General features: G+C 42.3%; 2 protein-coding genes across 2 annotated transcripts; both read right to left on the bottom strand.

The window, feature by feature from the left end:
* Window positions 1-645: 645 nt before the first annotated feature.
* Window positions 646-3,575, bottom strand: cbx8a (chromobox homolog 8a (Pc class homolog, Drosophila)). Its single transcript, XM_026349724.1, has 5 exons — window positions 3,294-3,575; window positions 3,131-3,174; window positions 2,660-2,725; window positions 2,164-2,230; window positions 646-1,682 (listed from the first exon to the last, which is right to left on the bottom strand). Exons 1-5 carry the CDS (start codon window positions 3,360-3,362, stop codon window positions 822-824), a joined length of 1,107 nt encoding a protein of 368 aa, XP_026205509.1. The 5' UTR covers window positions 3,363-3,575; the 3' UTR covers window positions 646-821.
* Window positions 3,576-8,960: 5,385 nt separating this feature from the next.
* Window positions 8,961-16,614, bottom strand: cbx4 (chromobox homolog 4 (Pc class homolog, Drosophila)). The gene is made up of 5 exons (XM_026349714.1): window positions 16,218-16,614; window positions 16,075-16,118; window positions 15,345-15,410; window positions 13,185-13,251; window positions 8,961-11,917 (listed from the first exon to the last, which is right to left on the bottom strand). Exons 1-5 carry the CDS (start codon window positions 16,284-16,286, stop codon window positions 10,499-10,501), a joined length of 1,665 nt encoding a protein of 554 aa, XP_026205499.1. The 5' UTR covers window positions 16,287-16,614; the 3' UTR covers window positions 8,961-10,498.
* Window positions 16,615-17,689: the final 1,075 nt, after the last annotated feature.

The following is a 17,689-nucleotide window of genomic DNA, read 5'->3' as shown; positions in this document are numbered from 1 at the left end:
ACCGTGTGAGGTCAGTCTGTATAGAAAACTACAACAGCAAAAAAAGAAATGTTTTAATTAAATCAAATGATAAATGTATCACGTTCATATATTTAATTATTTCCCAACAATCGTTGTTAGAATAATTCACACGAACTAAAACTTGAACTTGACCCCTGCGCACAAAATTCAGGGAGGCTTTTATAAAAGCAGGAAACGGGTTCCTCCATCTAACGGAACATTTTTAATGAGGTTTCGGAAAAACCTTTAATTTGAAAAACCTGGAAGATTTATTCATGTGCTGAAGTTTAATTTTTCAATAACGTCAATTGATGCTCTCGATTATTGGACATGTCACTTCCTGCAATGTTAAATAATTTGCATGGATAAATAAAACACGTATTGTAGTCTCAATTCAAACCCGTATTAGCCTCCAAAGTTTTATTTTCCTTGAAAAACTGGAAATGAACTTGTCAGTTTGCAACTTTATAATTGTGTCTTCTTGTGGAACAAACAACCAGCAGCTGAATGTGAGACCATTTGGAAAAGACCATGATAAATGTGGTACAAGAAAGGCCAAAGAAGGAGCTTTGATGTGTCTGGATGATCTTAGTAAGACGACACTGGAGACATTTGGTGCAAAAAGCTAAATAAAAACACGCAAACTTGCAATATCACTTTCATTTTTTATTTTCTCAGCAGCGTATTAAATATGTGTATGTACATGTGTGGAAGTTACATAGAAAAAATATAGTATCACAGTAGGCCTGTTAGTTAGTAGCTAGCTAAACAATTATTTGGGTCTATATTAGTCTCAACTAACTTGCATCTAAAGCACATACTCATCTTTTATCTCTGAAAAATCCTTTGTCCGTGCTGTTCTCTTTGATGGTGACTGTCAGGAAGTTCATGGTGACGTCTGTCACGGTCACACTGTCCACATTGGTGAAGCTGGGGGTCCACGACGAGGCTGGCAGCGCGGATGTATCATCGATAGACTCGGACTGTGTGCAGATGGCAGCAGGTTGTTCCCGGGGCAGAGAGCTCTCCTTCACCTGGTGGCTCCGGTGGTCTGCGGAGTGCCTCAGCTTGCTGTGCTGAGGGACAGACATCCTTCTCAAGCAATGAGTCCTGTGCACCCCCTGGTCGCTTCTGCGCACATCTGGATTGAAGGCGCAGGTGTAAGACAAGCTTGAGCTCCCGTGCGCGTGTCTCTGCTCGCTGCAGGATTTGGGTGTAATGGTTGTCTCCTCCTGAAACCTCTTGGTCAGCTGGATGAGGCTGCGATCTGACGCCTCTCCGTGGTGATGCAGACGTCGGGGCATTTTGGACAGACCGTGTGGCACCGGCTCCTCCAGTAACCTGATCCTCTTGGTGTCCGGCTCAGCTGAGCTGCTTCCATCATCTTTGTCATAATGTAAATGCAGCTTCGGTTTGCGTCCTCTCTTTCTGGGGAACTGGGCGGATTCGTGGAGAGTCAGAGCAGCTGGTGGAGTCGGTCCGGGCCTCCTCTCTGGCTCTGGCAGTCGGACGTGGACACTTTCACCTCTGTTAACGGCGCTGGGTGGGAAGATTGTGGGAACCACTGTGCGTAAACCCTCTCGGGCTCTTGGTGTTATGACAGGTTCCGGGATGGGATAGGAAACCTGGATCCCTCTGGGAGCCTCTCTTCTAAATTCATACGTCTTTTCTTTCGCTTTGGCCTATGGACAGATCAAATGATGTTTATGAGAGGAGGTTTCCCAGAGATGTAAATCTGAAGTCTCCTGAGGAAATGTTACGTTTAAGAGAAGCATCTGAATATGTTTTGGTTACGTTAGACGTTCAAGGCCTCGTCCCGCTGCTTTGTTTTTTAGGGATACAAATGGAAAGCAAAATAAATCAGATACAAAATAATGTATACAACGTGTTGTGGGTATTTTAAATGTACATTAAAGTTCCCCACGTTTACTTCATGAAAAGGTTTGTATGAAGGAGAGATTATCTTTTAGGTTTCAATTCCTCTGGTTTTTAAGTGAAACTGGACACACAAAGGTGCCAATACTTACAGATGAATGAGAACAGTAGAAGATAAGTTGCCTCGTCATGGAAATGAGTCATCATCGATACCTTTCATGTTACGCCTCGGAAACGTAAGAAAATTAAATGAAACCCTGAGAAATGCGCAGTGAAAGATTCACCCACCTTCAAGAGAAATGTCTCGGGTTTGGGTCCCCGCTTTTTCGGTCCGAACAGCTCCCGTTCACGCTCTCTGATGAAACAGAAATCATTAGAAGAACCATCACAGGATATTAACTTATTATTTCTAGTTTTTTTTATAATTACATCGAAAAAATAAATTCCATGCAGGAGCTAAACACTGCAACCAGGGGGATATTTGTCTAGTTTTGAGACAGTTTCTATAAGAAATAAGTTACATTAAAATGGAAAAATGTGTTAGAATAAGGCGGAAAACTTGCTTGTGATAATAAAATTGCACCACATCCTGCAGCTATCGGTACTGGAAAATGAGTCGCCTCACTCTGTACACATTTGCTGTCACTACAGTGACGAAAATTTCAACGTAAACATTATAAAACAGATGAAAAGACTTAGTTATATGGATGTTTTTCCAGCGCACAACACGCGGTGCCATTTCGTTTCTGCAGAGAGGCCTACTGCTGCGCTGTCAAACCCTCACCTCTCCTCGAAGGCAGCGAACAGTCGTGCATCTAGAATGTTTTCCTCCGGCTCCCAAGTGCTGTACCTAGGTCGCCACAACAGAGGAGAGAGGTGTTTGGCACAATACAGGGAGCGGATCGCATGTCAGCGCGCACACACGCGCGGTGTAACAGTTTAATCAAAGCAATCTTGCTGTGAGCCCTGCAATTACAGACTACGTAACGGACAGTGACGCATGGTGAACCCAGCCATTGCTAAAGCTAGTGGGGACTTAAATACATCCCAGCGGGCTGATCCTTACACACTTTTACAGCACCTGTGTGGTGCACGAAAGCCAACAGACATCTGGCAGACTGTACGAGTGCACACAGAGCAGATGAAATGGATAAAAACATCCACAAGCTGAGTAACGACAGCGTCTGAGCTGGTGCAGTTTTACGAGCGGCCAGGATGGAGCGCTGTCCTTCACTGCCTCGGATATTATACTCACTTCTGAGACCAGCCCTTCCATTTTACGAGATATTCCCAACGACCCTGCAAAACAAATCCGTATTAGATTAATGTTATCACACCGTTGCCTCTCGGCGGTGCACAAACAAATGGTCGCGTAATAGGTGTGGAGATAAAGCCTGTGGGTAAAAAACAGCGAATACCCGTCTGATTCGCCGTTTAATGATGGACTCGGCTGCGAAGACGCTCTCACCGACAGCCGAGAGCTCCATGATTCACCATGCACCTCGTTTATTTCTGTCTCTTTTATTATTTTTGGCTTCCCCGTGTCCTCTTCGGGTTGTTTAATTTCGCACATCCCATAATACGCAATCTGAAGAGGACGTCATCACGTCTTTTTCTGTTGCCAGGCACCGCAGTCGGTAGGACGGATCGTGGTAGAGCACATAGGCTCAGTTGTTGCTACGTGCCCCGGGTTTCTGAGTGAAGGGGAGGAGTCCCGCTGCTCTGGCTGCTGTACAGGAATGTCTGGCACAGAGGAACAAGCGAAGTCACAGGCTCCCGGAGCGGGTCGACGGACGCCTGGAGGTCCCAGAGGGGGGTCCATCCAGTCCAAACTAAAATAAATAATTGTTCGATTTTACTAGAATTAAAAAGATAAGAAATTAAAACAAGAGACTGATTTGATTATTAAAAGGTTCCACCCTTTTATAAGACAACCCCTTTTACATACAAATAAAACAATCTGTAAATATAAGTTTTGAATACTTGAATAATTGATAATAAAAGTCTTAATTAATCTCAAATATCAAATCAAAAATCTATGTCTGTGCACATTACAGTTGAACAAAATGAGGTCATAAATGGTCGGATACGTGCCCTACCTTTGTGCGCCACTTGCTGATGGGTGAGGTAAAATCTTACGCACGAATTGTCTCAGACATAACTCAGAATATAAATCAACTGTAGGTTCACGGTTGACTGTTTAAAACTAATTGTTCAATATATTCTGCGACAACACAGGTTAATGTACAGTTTCATCCGTTTCAAGTTCACAATATTCTTTTTTTGAGAGCTGGGAGCTCATGAGCAGTAATGCAGTGTCATGCGTAATTGTACTGTTGCGCTAAATAAATATTTTGCGCAATATTTTACGTCTATGAAACATCACACAATCTTTTACTGTCTGCACAAATTATCCAACCTATTAACACAACAAAGAGGTTGTGTTAAGAACTAAGAGCTGTGAAAAAAACAGCGAGACAGTTTTAAAAATGAGTAACTCCTGGTGGATGTTGAAGATGGTTCCAGACGTTTTACATTTAGTTGCTGCACATTCTCTGCCTACTGCATCTCCTGAATGACATTTGCCAACATGTGTTTGAATCATATGATTAACAAAAAGCAACATTTTTATGAGAATGATACAAATGATGGGCATAGAAATGAGCTTTGATTGCTTCACTCCTGAACATGAAGAATTTGAATGACACGAACAACATGTGGGTGTTGGCGTGTTAATGTCAATGTGTTGCGTTAAATGACATTTTGAGTTTGTGAAATTTAAGTTTAAAGAATTTGCTCAAATAAGATATCTCATGTGAAAATCCACCAGGACTTCACCCAGCTCACTTTACCTTCAAAGATGTTTTGGCTAAAATATATTTTCAAGTTAAACCTGCTCTTGCTCTTTGCTCTGCTTTGTGTAAAACAACCTCCACAACACGTCGCCTCTGTTTTAATAAGACTGAAGGTTTTGTGCATATGTAGACAATAAAGATGCCTCGTTTAATTTAGTTAGAAAATGTAGTCTTTACGTTCTTTACATGTTGTAGGCTCCAAATATGGTCGTGTGTGTGTTTTTTCTTTTTTTTTTTTATTCTCAGTTCATAAAAACAAAGATTTCAGTTCTTATACAGTAACGACAGTGGTCAAACAATTTTTAAAAGTTAGAATATTATTAGCAGTGTTTATTTATTATTATTATTATTATTATTATTATTATTATTATTATTATTATTATTATTATTATTATATTTCTGGCGGCACTAGAACTAAGCACTTGGAATTTATATAATATTTGTATTTCAGCTGTCGATATGAAATGAATGTTATTATTATCATAAACATGAATATTGTTGTGATATTATTACTGTTATTATTATTGTTCTGGTTCAGTGCAGCAGTCAGTACAACTGTTATTGAATATACTATAAAATATGTTATTTAGCCTCAGTGCGAATACTGATCACACAAATTAATCGCAGACATGTAGGAACATGTGAGTTGAAGTGCGCACATTTCCAGGCCCCAGGTGTAAAATGTTACTTTAACCAGCAATTCATCTCAAATGACGAATTCAAACACAAAACAAACTTAAAACAAATTAAATCATAAAACCAAAATGTTGCTATAATAAATATGAGTGTGTGTCAGTCACTTAAAAAAGCCTCCAGGCCACACTCATCGTCATTCCCACTGTTCTGGACGGAAGGTCAAACGATTCCACTTTTGATTAATGCATTAATCATTCACTAAACACAATAACCACGGACACAATATTGTGAAATACGTTTATATATTAGTTTGATCTCACTTTTCTTGGACCTTTCCTTTAATTAAAACGATAACAACTCCAGAGGCAACCTGCACAGGCCTCCATGAGTTTATTCATTTAATTAAAGCAGCAGGTCTAAAGACCCCTGATAAATTATCTACCAACAAAACATGTTGATGATGCTGTGACTCGGTTTCTTTGGACCAGGAATTTCTGCTCGTTGTGTTGTTTGGACTTCTTGTTCATGGGCGCATGCAACTTAAAGATGACACTAACACAAATCCTCACAGTTATTTCACATGAATTTACCATAAATTCTTAATAATGTTGGAAGAATATTGCTTAAGCTTGATTTTTATTCCATTTAGTCCTGATCTGTACTCTCAATAGTGTGGTGGGAAAAAAAACAGGGAAGTCAGGTCCTAGCATTTACCCCAAACAACACACTGAAAGAAAATGGGCAGGTTTTCTAATGAATTTAAAAATATTTCTGACGCTCATTAGATGTGGGATCAAATATTGTAGCTTTGTCAGATGAAATCGCAACAGAGGCGGAGAGGAGAGAGGAAGTCAGTGTCCTCTGTGGAGGTGCTGCAGCGTTTTGTCTGTCTTTATTCTCGGTTGTTACAGATCAAGGGTGATAGGTTGATATATTTGCTGCTGTCTGTCGGTTTAAAAATTCCCTGCTATGGAGGAGATGAGGGCGGACGCGCCGCGGACAAAAGATGCGTTGTGGCTGCTGTCGAAATATGAACCACCATTTTGATAGTCATAGGCTGTAGACCGACATTTCCTGTCGGTACCATAATGGCTATAGCCTGCGCGGTTTCTGTTCAGAGAGAAAGACGACTGGTGCGCGTTGAAAGGAGGCAGCTTCACACAGACTGCTGCGGTTTCTCCATATTTGGCTCCGACTCGGTGAAAAGTGAGTCTGCAGGAGCCGCAATGGCGACAGCCGTACATGAATAAACAGAGCTGGCTCTGTGAGAGCATTATTGGCTCTCTGGTTTCTGGGCAACTGCTGCACACAGCTCGCTGTTCACTGTCCTACTTACCGGGCGACATTTTCTTCTGAAGGTGGCTCACAAACACAACCACAAGCTAGAAACTGCGAAGCCGTGCGCCTCTGACCTGCAGCTCTGCCATATTTTAGCGCATGAATTGAATTAGGAAGCATCATTTAGAGCAGCACCAGTTGCCATTTCTTAAAGACGAGCTATTTTGGTTTTTTTTTTTAATTTTATTTAGGTTAGATCTATTCTGGTTCAACAGCTCTCAGTTGATAAAATACAACTGGGTCGCGTCAAAGAAATCTAAGTTGCACTCAGAGGCTATTTCCACTGTTCTTTATGTGTCAGAAGACATTTTAGAAAGATAACAAAAATAACAGGTTCATTAACAAAGATGACTTCCATTTTAATCCAGATTATTTGCTGAATTTTCTAAGGCCTCCGCTTTAAATGAGCTAAATGTTCGTGCTGATGACAGGATCCCAGGAGGCTGCACAGTGTGGAGATGAACCAACCCTGCAGGCTGCGGCTGGGTTCGATGATAAAGGGGGAATGTGAAACATCACACTTGTTCTATAAATATGTTCCCCTGCTCAACTATGTTTCAGTTTCCTTCTGATGCACATGGTTGGACTCAAATAGTTGGTTCAAAGCTACCAGAGGCCTCTATAGGCAGCCTTCATATGGGCTACAGAGAGAGAGAGAGAGAGAAAGAGACGTGGGGTTTTGAACTTCAGTCATATCTGAGTTTCCAATTTGAAAAGCTGCTGCTGTGTTGTGCGTCTTTCACACGTCCACTCATCTCACGACTTAATGGATTGGCTGTCATAGTTTGAAAAGAACATCATTTATGCAGCAATTAAAACATTTCTTCCACTTGTGAAGCGGCCACTCGCAGTTTCAGTGGAACCTGTAGTTTGGTAACCCTCAGTGGTTATAAGCGCAACACAGAATATGACTGACAATATAGCTGACAGTGTTGAGAGGTTCAGAATAAATCCAACATAACATTTAAGGTGGATCTTTTAATTTTATACCTGTACTGACAGCTTTTGATCCCCTTTTCTCCTGGTGCCTTTAGTCTTGGAGGCTTGACAATAATCTTCTTTGGCATTAATGAGCTTGTGCACTTTTATACCAGAAAATCACAGACGGGTTTTTCTGTTGGAAATAACAAACTGGCCGGAATATAAAAGATTTATTTATTAAAAAATAGGTGGAAATTTCTGGGAAACTGTACAATGCCACTGTAATTCATCTGATTTAACTGGCAAAGACTTGGAAACTTAATTTGGTGGCCCCAGTGCAGCCATTACTCTGAAACACTTCTCTATGTGTTTGATGTTCCCTTTTTATTTTCTTTGTTTTGTTTTCTTGCTCCGTCTCTGTGTCAACAGTCATTTATAGGTAACTTCCAGGAACAAACTAAAAAAAAAAAAAACAACAACACACATTCCAAATCCTTCCTGTCATTCAACACAGTCAAGCATTAATTGTTCTATTAACCAGAGATTCCTGCACAGCAGCATATCATCTTCTGTCTGCATTTTCACACCAGAGTTCATGACTACAGGCCTTTAATGATCCTCCCGCAGGCTGGAATACTCCCAGGGCATTTGCAAATGTTATGAAAGGTTATTATTTTAAGTTCTTTCATAAAAGCTAAGCCATGCACAATTATGTATCTGCAGCTTTGTCAGTCTGGACTTGTCTGTCTAAATTGCACCTTATGAAAATAATGCAGGGGGATTTGCAGTGTCATAGTGATACAGGTCTGCGGGTAGAAAACACTGCCCTTTATTGTAACAATATACTCAATGTGCTGGAAATACCACAGAGCCTATTGCATAAAATTTAACATTGTGTTGAACTGCACCCACGCAGCCAAACACCTACCTTCCATGAAGCTTTTCTTCGTTATAGAATGAACAATTACATAACCGCCGTCCCTGACCTCATCCACTTATGTTGTGTGTTTACATTCCTGCTTGGACTCAAGCTGCAACAGAAAAATAATGCATGGATAAAGTTTTAATAATACAAGTGACCAGTGCCGTTATGCAACACAGAGGGCTCTTTGTGCAGGATCAGTTGTGATTATGCAACATGATCTGTTTTACAAGTCATGGTTCACAACCAAGTTAGTGTTTAATGTTCCGTTCTGTTCCTTCATGAGCAAAGAGGATTCAGAGGAACTGCAGGATGTGACACATGAACCTTTAAGAAAGAAATTAACCTGCAAAAGATAGTAAAAGACACGACATGCCCAGTTTGCCCTCACCCAATATAAAGGCAGAAGAGTGTCAGAGGTCAAATCTTTCTTTATTGTGAAACATATCATCCAGTAAGCTGTGCCAACAGAAATCAGACAACCAACCCCTGATGGAATAAACTTTATAACAATCATTTTGACTTTGAACCAAGTGCAAGGAAGAATGAACAAAACAAAGAGAACTAAAAGTAGCCAACGGATTCTCTTCTCTTTCATAAAGTACAACCTGTTCAGTGGAATCGCATGCAGCTTCCGATGCAGACAACATCTCGTAATTGTGTGTGAACAACAAATCAGTTGTCAATAAATATCCACTCTTCATTTTTCATCATTACAGCATTTTAGCATTCTTGCTGGTTTTGCATTAAATGTGCATAGAAGGCAATTTAGACTCAAATGGAGGTTACATCCAACAGCTTTGATGCACTTTATCAGCAGCATAATCAAAACAACTCGCAGTCACTGGATGATTGCATGTAACAGTATACAAAGCCAGCTTCGCACCTCACATTTAATCTGTATAACATACTTGTTAATGACCATAGTAGCTTTTGCTAAATCATATAGCAGTCGTATTCTTCAGATCATATAATGAATGGCAAAATTAAATGAATATCATTAATCTGGGTAACATTAGGAGACCACTAACAAGGCTATAGCAGACAAAGTAACTCCAGCAATATGCGAGGTCAACAATAAAGTAATAAATCACAACCTAATTATGACAAGAATCAATACGTCACGTTTGATAAATGACACAATTTTCTTAACGGGGAGCCGACCTTTGAGTGCGTACATGTCCAGTTTTATTCCATAACTGTTTGCTAAAGACAAATTGCTCAGTGTAGTAATGGATTGGGTTGTAACTGCAGATCCTCTGACAGCTGTGCAGCATCCCAACATCGCAAGAAAAACCCGACAAAATAAATGCAGGGATGGACACAGCTGAGCGTGTCCCACAGTTGTCATTTTGTTTATACTGTACTCAGCCACACCTGCTTTGTAAATTTGCATGACATGGCCAATAAATTTTTATGTAAGGAGCCACAAACAAAACATGTCTGGAGTTAAAAATAATGATTGAAATAAGACTTAAAGAAACCGGCTGTCCGTCCATTAATGAAGGTATATGACACAAATTAGCATGTTAGAAATGTAATTAAGTGCTTTCAAATTGATCTTAGATCACCATAGAGTCAACAACTCCGACTCAACCAAAATAAGGGCTATTATTCATACAAAATAGGTATAAACCTTCATACAGCTCAGGTTATAAGTTTGGTACAGGTATGAAACGACAGCAAAACTATCCCATTAAACAGATTCTTTTTTTTTTTTTTTGTGGAATACATCCACCTGAATGCATTCACTCAAATCCTTGAGGGCACTTTCTAGGCTACATGACAGAGGAGTTACAGTATAAAACGTCATAAGAAACATATTGAATTTGAATTATAAATTATAAATTTCCATATATACAAAATTCTGATGTTTTTTCTTTTTTACATATGCACATATGAACAGGATCATCCAACCATTACTTCGTAGTCCCATTTTACAAAGGATTTCTCAGAAAGAAACGTATTCCTTGAAGGTGACAGTCAGACTGTTTGTGGTGATATCAGTGATTATGATATTTCCCATAAAGGGGGAGATTTTGTTAACAGGTGCTTCAGTCGATTTCTCTGTTGATTTCTGTGTGTTCTCTGTCATGGGCAGCGGCGGAGTGTCTTTGATAGCAGGCTCAGGCTCTCTTTCCAGTTCTGGCTGTATTTCTGGTTCCACCTGCTTCTTAGTTTTTGGGCAGCTCAGATCCATTGGCTCCTCCTGGCTGCCAGAGTCCATAATCTCATATGTACATGTACTGCTGAGGTGCCGACCGCTGCAGTGGAGGTCCATTGGTTTATCCTGAGGTGGAGTGGCCACCGTGCTTGGGACACTGAAGCTCCTGGAACTCAGAAGGGTTTTGGAAACCTTCCTGTCCTCTACAGGATCCGAGAGCTTTCGCTTACGGTCACTGGGAAAAGAAGGGATCCTGATCTGGTCGACGGCAGTTGGAGTTGGGATGCTGGTGTCAACAGCCCAGGATGTTGGGGGTGAGCTAGCGGTCAGCTGCAGGGGTAGATCATCTGGTAGATCAGCCTGACCCCGAGCCACTTCTGTGTTGTACTCCTCTGCTGTACTTGGTGAAGGCTTTGAGAAATGTCTGTCTTTTGGGGAACACTTGATAGGATGCTCTGCAGCCGGGAGGGAACTGCCGTTACACATCTCTTTGGGGATACCATTCTCTGGGTGCTCCACCATTTTGGTTCTGTGTGCTGGATTGTTCTCTGATGCTTGGATGCTCTGCAGTTTCTCTTCATTTGATTCCCCGTGTTTACCTTTAGTACCATGAACCTTGTTGCTGTCCATATATTTGCTCATGACAATAACGATTCGCCCGTTCTTATTTTTGTTCTTGATTATCTTCATTTTGCTGCTAACCGTACCAGACAGGGTTACGTCTTTAGGACTGGGTTTAAGGGCCTGTTCACTCTCAGTGTCTTTATTAGCTGGCTTTCTCACCTCCAGTGCTGACTCTTTGACTTTGCTCAAGCAGCCTGTGTCTTTGTCACGAACCCATTTCTGCTGCAGCGCCAGAGGTAAGTTCCAACCAGGATTTGCTGTTTTACAAGCCGGTTCCTGGACTTTGACCACCTCTTTCAGCCTAGAGGCCTGTGCATCGTACATACTCAGGTCAGGTTCATAGTGATGATGCTTCTTGCTGTTTAGCTGGTAGATGAACTTCTTCTTGCCATTGGTTAGTGGGTCAGCAGGGACCTCCTGGCTGTTGGGCTGGTACTGATGGTGCTTCTTGCTGTTCAGCTGGTACTGCTGAGGCTGGGACCGCTGGACCTGGATGGGGTCTGACTTGAGGCAGCCTTCTGTGTCTTGCCGTGTTTCCTCAAAACCTGCAGGGATGCTGGATCTTCGGGCAAATGAGGGCACCTGAAAGAGATGAAAAGACACCAACATTTTTACCTGTTTTTATTGAAATATTAAAATGAATGGTCAGGAATCTAAAGAGAAAGCAAGATCTGGAATCCTCTGTCATGAATAAAAATGAATTAGCATACATTTGTTTGACTTTGCCTGTCTACAAATTACCCATGACATTCAAACTCCACAGCATCTCTTTGTAACATACTGTATATGGCTTTCTGGTAGTCTCAAAGCCCAAGATGAGATGACCTGGATGACATCACCAGGGTTACTTTCTCAGACGTGACAAGGCTCCTCCAGAGTCACAGAAGACATTTTAACACCTTTTTTTTTTTTTTACAAGCTGAGCATAACGAAAACTCACTTTTACGAGGAAAGTCTGTGGTGTGCCGTTTAAAAAGGGGCTCTCACGGCTGCCAATGCGCTACAGCTAATATTTGCAAAACTGCACGCTACAACTAGAAGAAAAATGTTGTTTATAAGGTGCTGAGGCCTGTCAGAAATTGAAATGAACTATCCAAGCAGGACTCCGCATGTGACCTCACTCCTATCACTCTGTCCCCTCCTCCTCCCTCCTGTACAGACTAACCCCTCAGGCCATCAGAAAGGCACGGCAGCGGAACGTTCAAGACACTTTGACTGTGACCTCAGGTCAGAGAAGTGCCACCAGACATGTCACGCTTTATACCTGATTGCTAGCCACGTGTGACTCTGGCAGAGTGGTATGCCTCTTAAGGAGTGACACTGCATAGCAATCAGCTGTGAGTTTCTCCAAATATATAATCACATTTGGCTCAGAATATATGGTCCAGTAAAGGTCTGTGTTAAGATAGTCAAGGCACGACATAGTGCTACTTTTGGCCGTCTATTCTTGTCTTGGGGAAACATTAACAAACGGAGAAAATAAAATTCCTGATACTGATTTACTTGGTGCAAATGAACATACCTGGGATTTGAAGTTCCATTCAAAAGCGTATTTGCATACACAACTATTAGCATAAAGAAAATTTACATGCAGATAAAATGAGTGCACTCAAGCAATGCTGATAAAACCTCGGGCAACAAACCTAGCGTCACGAGGAATAGCTGAATGTGGACAGAAAACGAGCTGCACAACCTCTGGGTTCAAAAATCTACAAATAAATGTCCCCATAATAACAGCAGCTCTTAAACACCTGACAAGACCTCTCCCCTTTTGACTTCTGAGTGAGTGAAACTTACAGCAATGCTTTTATGTCGGTGACGATTCAGAGCAGACAAAGATGAAAATTACCTGGAGTAAGAGATGCTTGGGTTTCGGTCCCCGTTTTCGATATCCCATCAGCTGCTCCTGCCTCTCTCTGTGAAAACAATAGATAATTACATTTACTTGCACCATATTTATCTTCCAAATATAACATCTCATTTGTCAGACAGTGTTTCACATCTCTACATTGAAGATCTAATTATATCACATGGAAAATTACAGGTTTGATATTTTGAGCATTTGTTCATTTTTTTCTACCTATTCAAGGTCAAAAGTGGAATTTTGGTTTGGAGGACTAATGAATGCCCAATGTGACCCACTGCAAAGCATTATGGTCCTTATTTGCATAGCTCTCCATGGTAATTGGCCCATTCCATATTCTCATTATCCTGGAGAAATTCAATTAAGGTTACAGCAGGGAGATCTCTCCTTGTCTTTCAAACATCCTCCCCTCCTGCAGCACACCCTTCCTCTTCATACATTCAAACTCTAATTAGGATCATGAGGTACAGATGAAATGGGGTAAAAACAACACCGTGGAGTACTTCTGGGATGGATGCTACTGTTGAAAACATGCACATCACCGCATCTTGTGCAACACAACAACGGCTTCACTCTAAAAATGTAGGAAGATAATGAGACTAATAATAAACACAGCTTTTATTGAGGGAGGAGCGAGGGGGAAACATGTTATTATAGTTGTGCTGCCTAGAACGAGCGCTGAACTGGCTGTGAAATATTTCTCCCTGATACAAACCTTGACTCATCATTGGCTCATAAATAACCAGCGGTGGGTGAAGGACAGCTGCACACAGACTCCACCAGGCATGCGTAAACCCAGTCTATTGTTGGCCTCTTGCTACAGATGTTCAAACTATCAGAGCTGCCAGAAAATTGCCACAATAAACAGTCTACGTTTTAATGCTATAATGTGTGCGATTTCAAACAGCATCCAATGGGGTGACCCCTATTCACAGAAGATTTGGCAATTACAGCCTCCCTTGTCAGATCCCCTCCCCCATCCTCTGGGAGCAGAGAGGAATCTACACACACAGCGCAGAGGCAGCACTCCATGACCATCAGCACAGAACCAGACACACACACACACAGCCAGGCTGTGGGGGAATATCAGTGCGGTACACTGGAAAAGCTAGAGAGCTTTGCGTGTCAATTAGCCTTTTCAGAAATGTGAATTCCTTTCCCCAGCCATCACGTCTTTACCCAGTCCCACAAGTGGCCTCATGGCCTACAGAGAGTATATCTCACAGGCCTCAAGGGTCCAGCAACCCAAACATGATGCTGCTGAGCATGTGCCACAGGGCTAAAATGACAGCATTTGATATTATTAACATCTCAACCTCTGAGATTTATGTGTTTGTGGTAAATTTCCAGGCCTCCGTCAGGCCTGCTGTTGACACGTTATTGGAAGCAGGTTGCCACTTGTCACCATCCAAGGTAAGATATTCTCTTTCCACAACATGGAATAACTGCATGTGGTGTGTCAAAATGAGTCTTGCTAGATAGGTTTTTTCCTTGGATAGAAAACAACGCACAGCCTGCAACCCTGTTAGCAGATCTCACGCTGCTAGTGATGGGAATCGCATCAGGCAGTAGCTTGGCCTCCTTATATTAAAACCACAACTGTGCCTGTGTCTCACATCCAAATGAAAACAGTCTGGCTTTTCAGTGAAGCTCAGCTGCTAACGCTGAGCTTCCCAGAGCACCTGTCCTTCTCAGGCCTTGCTGCTGCAAAGCAAAAATAATTAGTAAAAATTAACAAAGCAAACTACTAATTGTAGTTTGATCCTCATGTGGGATACTGGTTTTCCATTTTACTGTCTGGCAAAAATCCAGCTTTCAATTTTTCTGTGAATTTAGGTCATTGTGTGCATGGAGCTGGTTGATTCCTGAAGCAAAACCACATAATAAGATGATCATTTAAAAAAAACACATCTTCTAACATACAATCCATGCATATTTGCGCATATCCAATCTTCCCATTAGCTTGATTTAAGAAGTCTCACTACCACATCCCCTGTCTTTTCCCAGGAGACAGTCCTGTGGGGAGCAGGGTGGGAGGGGGGGTCAGCGATAGAGTTACTGGAGCGCCCCTCCTCCCATGCCCATATATGGTTATGGCTGAACTGGAGGCTGCGCGGCCTCGTCCGAAGTCCACATCTCTCTCACCTGTGTTGAAACGCGACCAGGAGGCGCGGGTCAAGGATGTTTTCCTCTGGTTCCCACGTGTTGTATCTGCAAAGAGGAGCAAACAACTGTCAGAGATATATCACATGCACACTTCCTTTTTCTTACTGTCTCACAGGCCTCAGCCTCTGTGCGCAACAAACGCATTCCCACATCCCCGCCGTGACTGCGAGGTCAGAGTGGACAGGTAAGGAATGGAGGCCTCATGACAGGCATTTGTAGTTCAAGGTGACTGCATTTGCAAAGACCATGTAACAACAGCCATTAGCCACATTCCCGCTAAAGGAAATCAACATGAAGACATCCAACTGCTGAGCAGAAAATCTCCAACACAAAAGTGTGTGTGTGCTCTCCAAACGCTGCTCCAGCACCATCATCCAGTCGGCCATTTTAGCACCACTGTCTCGTAAATTCGCTGGCAGAGCAGAAATAATTAAAACGGGATTACATAGCTGTGCCTGCCCCCTTCCCTCGCATAAATTAGTGAAGGCATCCGCGGATACACTGAAACACACAGCGACCGCGCTCTCCCAGTCCACGCAGACACACACATACGCACACTCATGCACAACAACACACTGTGCGCACACAGCTATGGTGAATGGCATTTTTTTTATATGGCACCAACACTCGATTCGGTGCAAAATATTGCAATTTATCAATGCAGCGGTGAGTCATCTGCGATATTTCAGAAGGTTGCATGAACACTTACTTGGGAGACCAGCCTCGCCACTTGACCAGGTACTCTATCTTGCCCTGTGATGGTGGAGAAGGAGAAATTTTTGGTGAGGGTCATGTCAAACGCGATATTTTAACGTCCGGAGCGCTTTTGCAAACATGCTTCCTCTCTGGTACCTTGCGGATGCGCTTCTTTTCGATGCCCTCTACCGCAAAGACGTGCTCTCCGGCGGCAGGGAGCTCCATTCTCGCCTGAATCCGATCGCAGGGAACGGGGAGTAGGTGAAATGCTGGCTACGCACCGTCGATATGCCTTCCGCTCGGTGCGTGCTGTGCGCGCTTAGTAGTTTCCCAGTAGTATCCAAATCCAACTGTATTCCCTCTACCTCTCCTCCTCGCTTGCTCTCTCTCTCTCTCCCTCTCCCTCCTTTGCACACTCCACACTCCTGGCAATGAGCACACAGATAATCACAGTAGTGCGGCTGCGAGCAGCTCTTTTCGTGCAATAGCTTCTGCTCGTTGCATGACGTCAGTAGGGGAGGGGGGAGGTGGAGACCTTGCTCAGAGGTTGGGGTTTATCCAGTGCGTTCTGGACTGCACGGGGGATATCTGGAAATTCAAATGAATCTCTAAATTACTATCACCACACATATGCATACGATCCCCTTTTGCAGCCAAACTGTTCTGTTCGTTAAGGCTGGTGGGATCCTCTTCTGTCATTTCATGTAGCTTGATTACACATAAAAAATATAAAAGAAAAGGTTGAGTTTTGCAGATCAGAACAAATCATAAGTGGATGCAAAAAGCAGCATATGCACCCCTATGTTATTATTTAAAATTAAAACAAATGAACAGAGACATGTGCAGCGAGCATTTTAATGTGGCACATGTTCACCTGAGGGAGCCTCAGTGTCCAATTTGGTGAGCACTCACCAATGTTTAAAAGCTGTTACCACAGCAGTGGAAAACAGATTTATCAGTAGACTTGTATGACAACAAACACTAACAAAGATTACAAGTGAGCCTTCGATATGACTCCAGAGTGTCACCAAAGCCTCTGTTTATCACTTTAGCAAAGACTGACGCCCTGATGAAAAATAAGTTCCCTTTTTTGATTTCCGATCCTCTTAAAGCACGAGTGTAGCCGTGCGCACGGAGGCTTGTAGTTCGATCTCTTAACGGCGCCGTGCAAAAAAATAAAAAATAAAAATAAAAATAAATATATATATATATATATATAGGTCACATACACTCTGATTGTCAGAGACGTGCCATGTCCTCTGGGCTCAACTGCCACTGATTTGACACACAGCAGAGGGTTGCTGTGCAGCCCCCAGCCTACCTGTGGCAACTTTCTTGTAGTAAACTCGTTCGCTGCCACAACGCTCGGTTTGTGTCTCCCTAAACTATCATTACAACGTTTTGGTGGTTGTAATGTTGGTTGTAGATCTACATTATGACAATTTAACCCAGCAGCATAAACCACATCACTAGTGAGTGTGCACTCTGTGCAGTAAATGCAATCTGCCTCGAGTCACCTAATTTATGGGGCTTAATTAGAAACAGGGAGCGAAAAACGCGCGTAAAATACTTTGTGGTGACCAATTTGTGATTTGCTCACATTGTTGTCATCACATTCACCCATTTGG

The sequence above is a fragment of the Anabas testudineus genome, chromosome 8, assembly GCF_900324465.2.
Source record: "Anabas testudineus chromosome 8, fAnaTes1.2, whole genome shotgun sequence".
Taxonomy (NCBI): Eukaryota; Metazoa; Chordata; class Actinopteri; order Anabantiformes; family Anabantidae; genus Anabas; species Anabas testudineus.
This window is presented reverse-complemented; position numbering and strand designations above follow the sequence as displayed.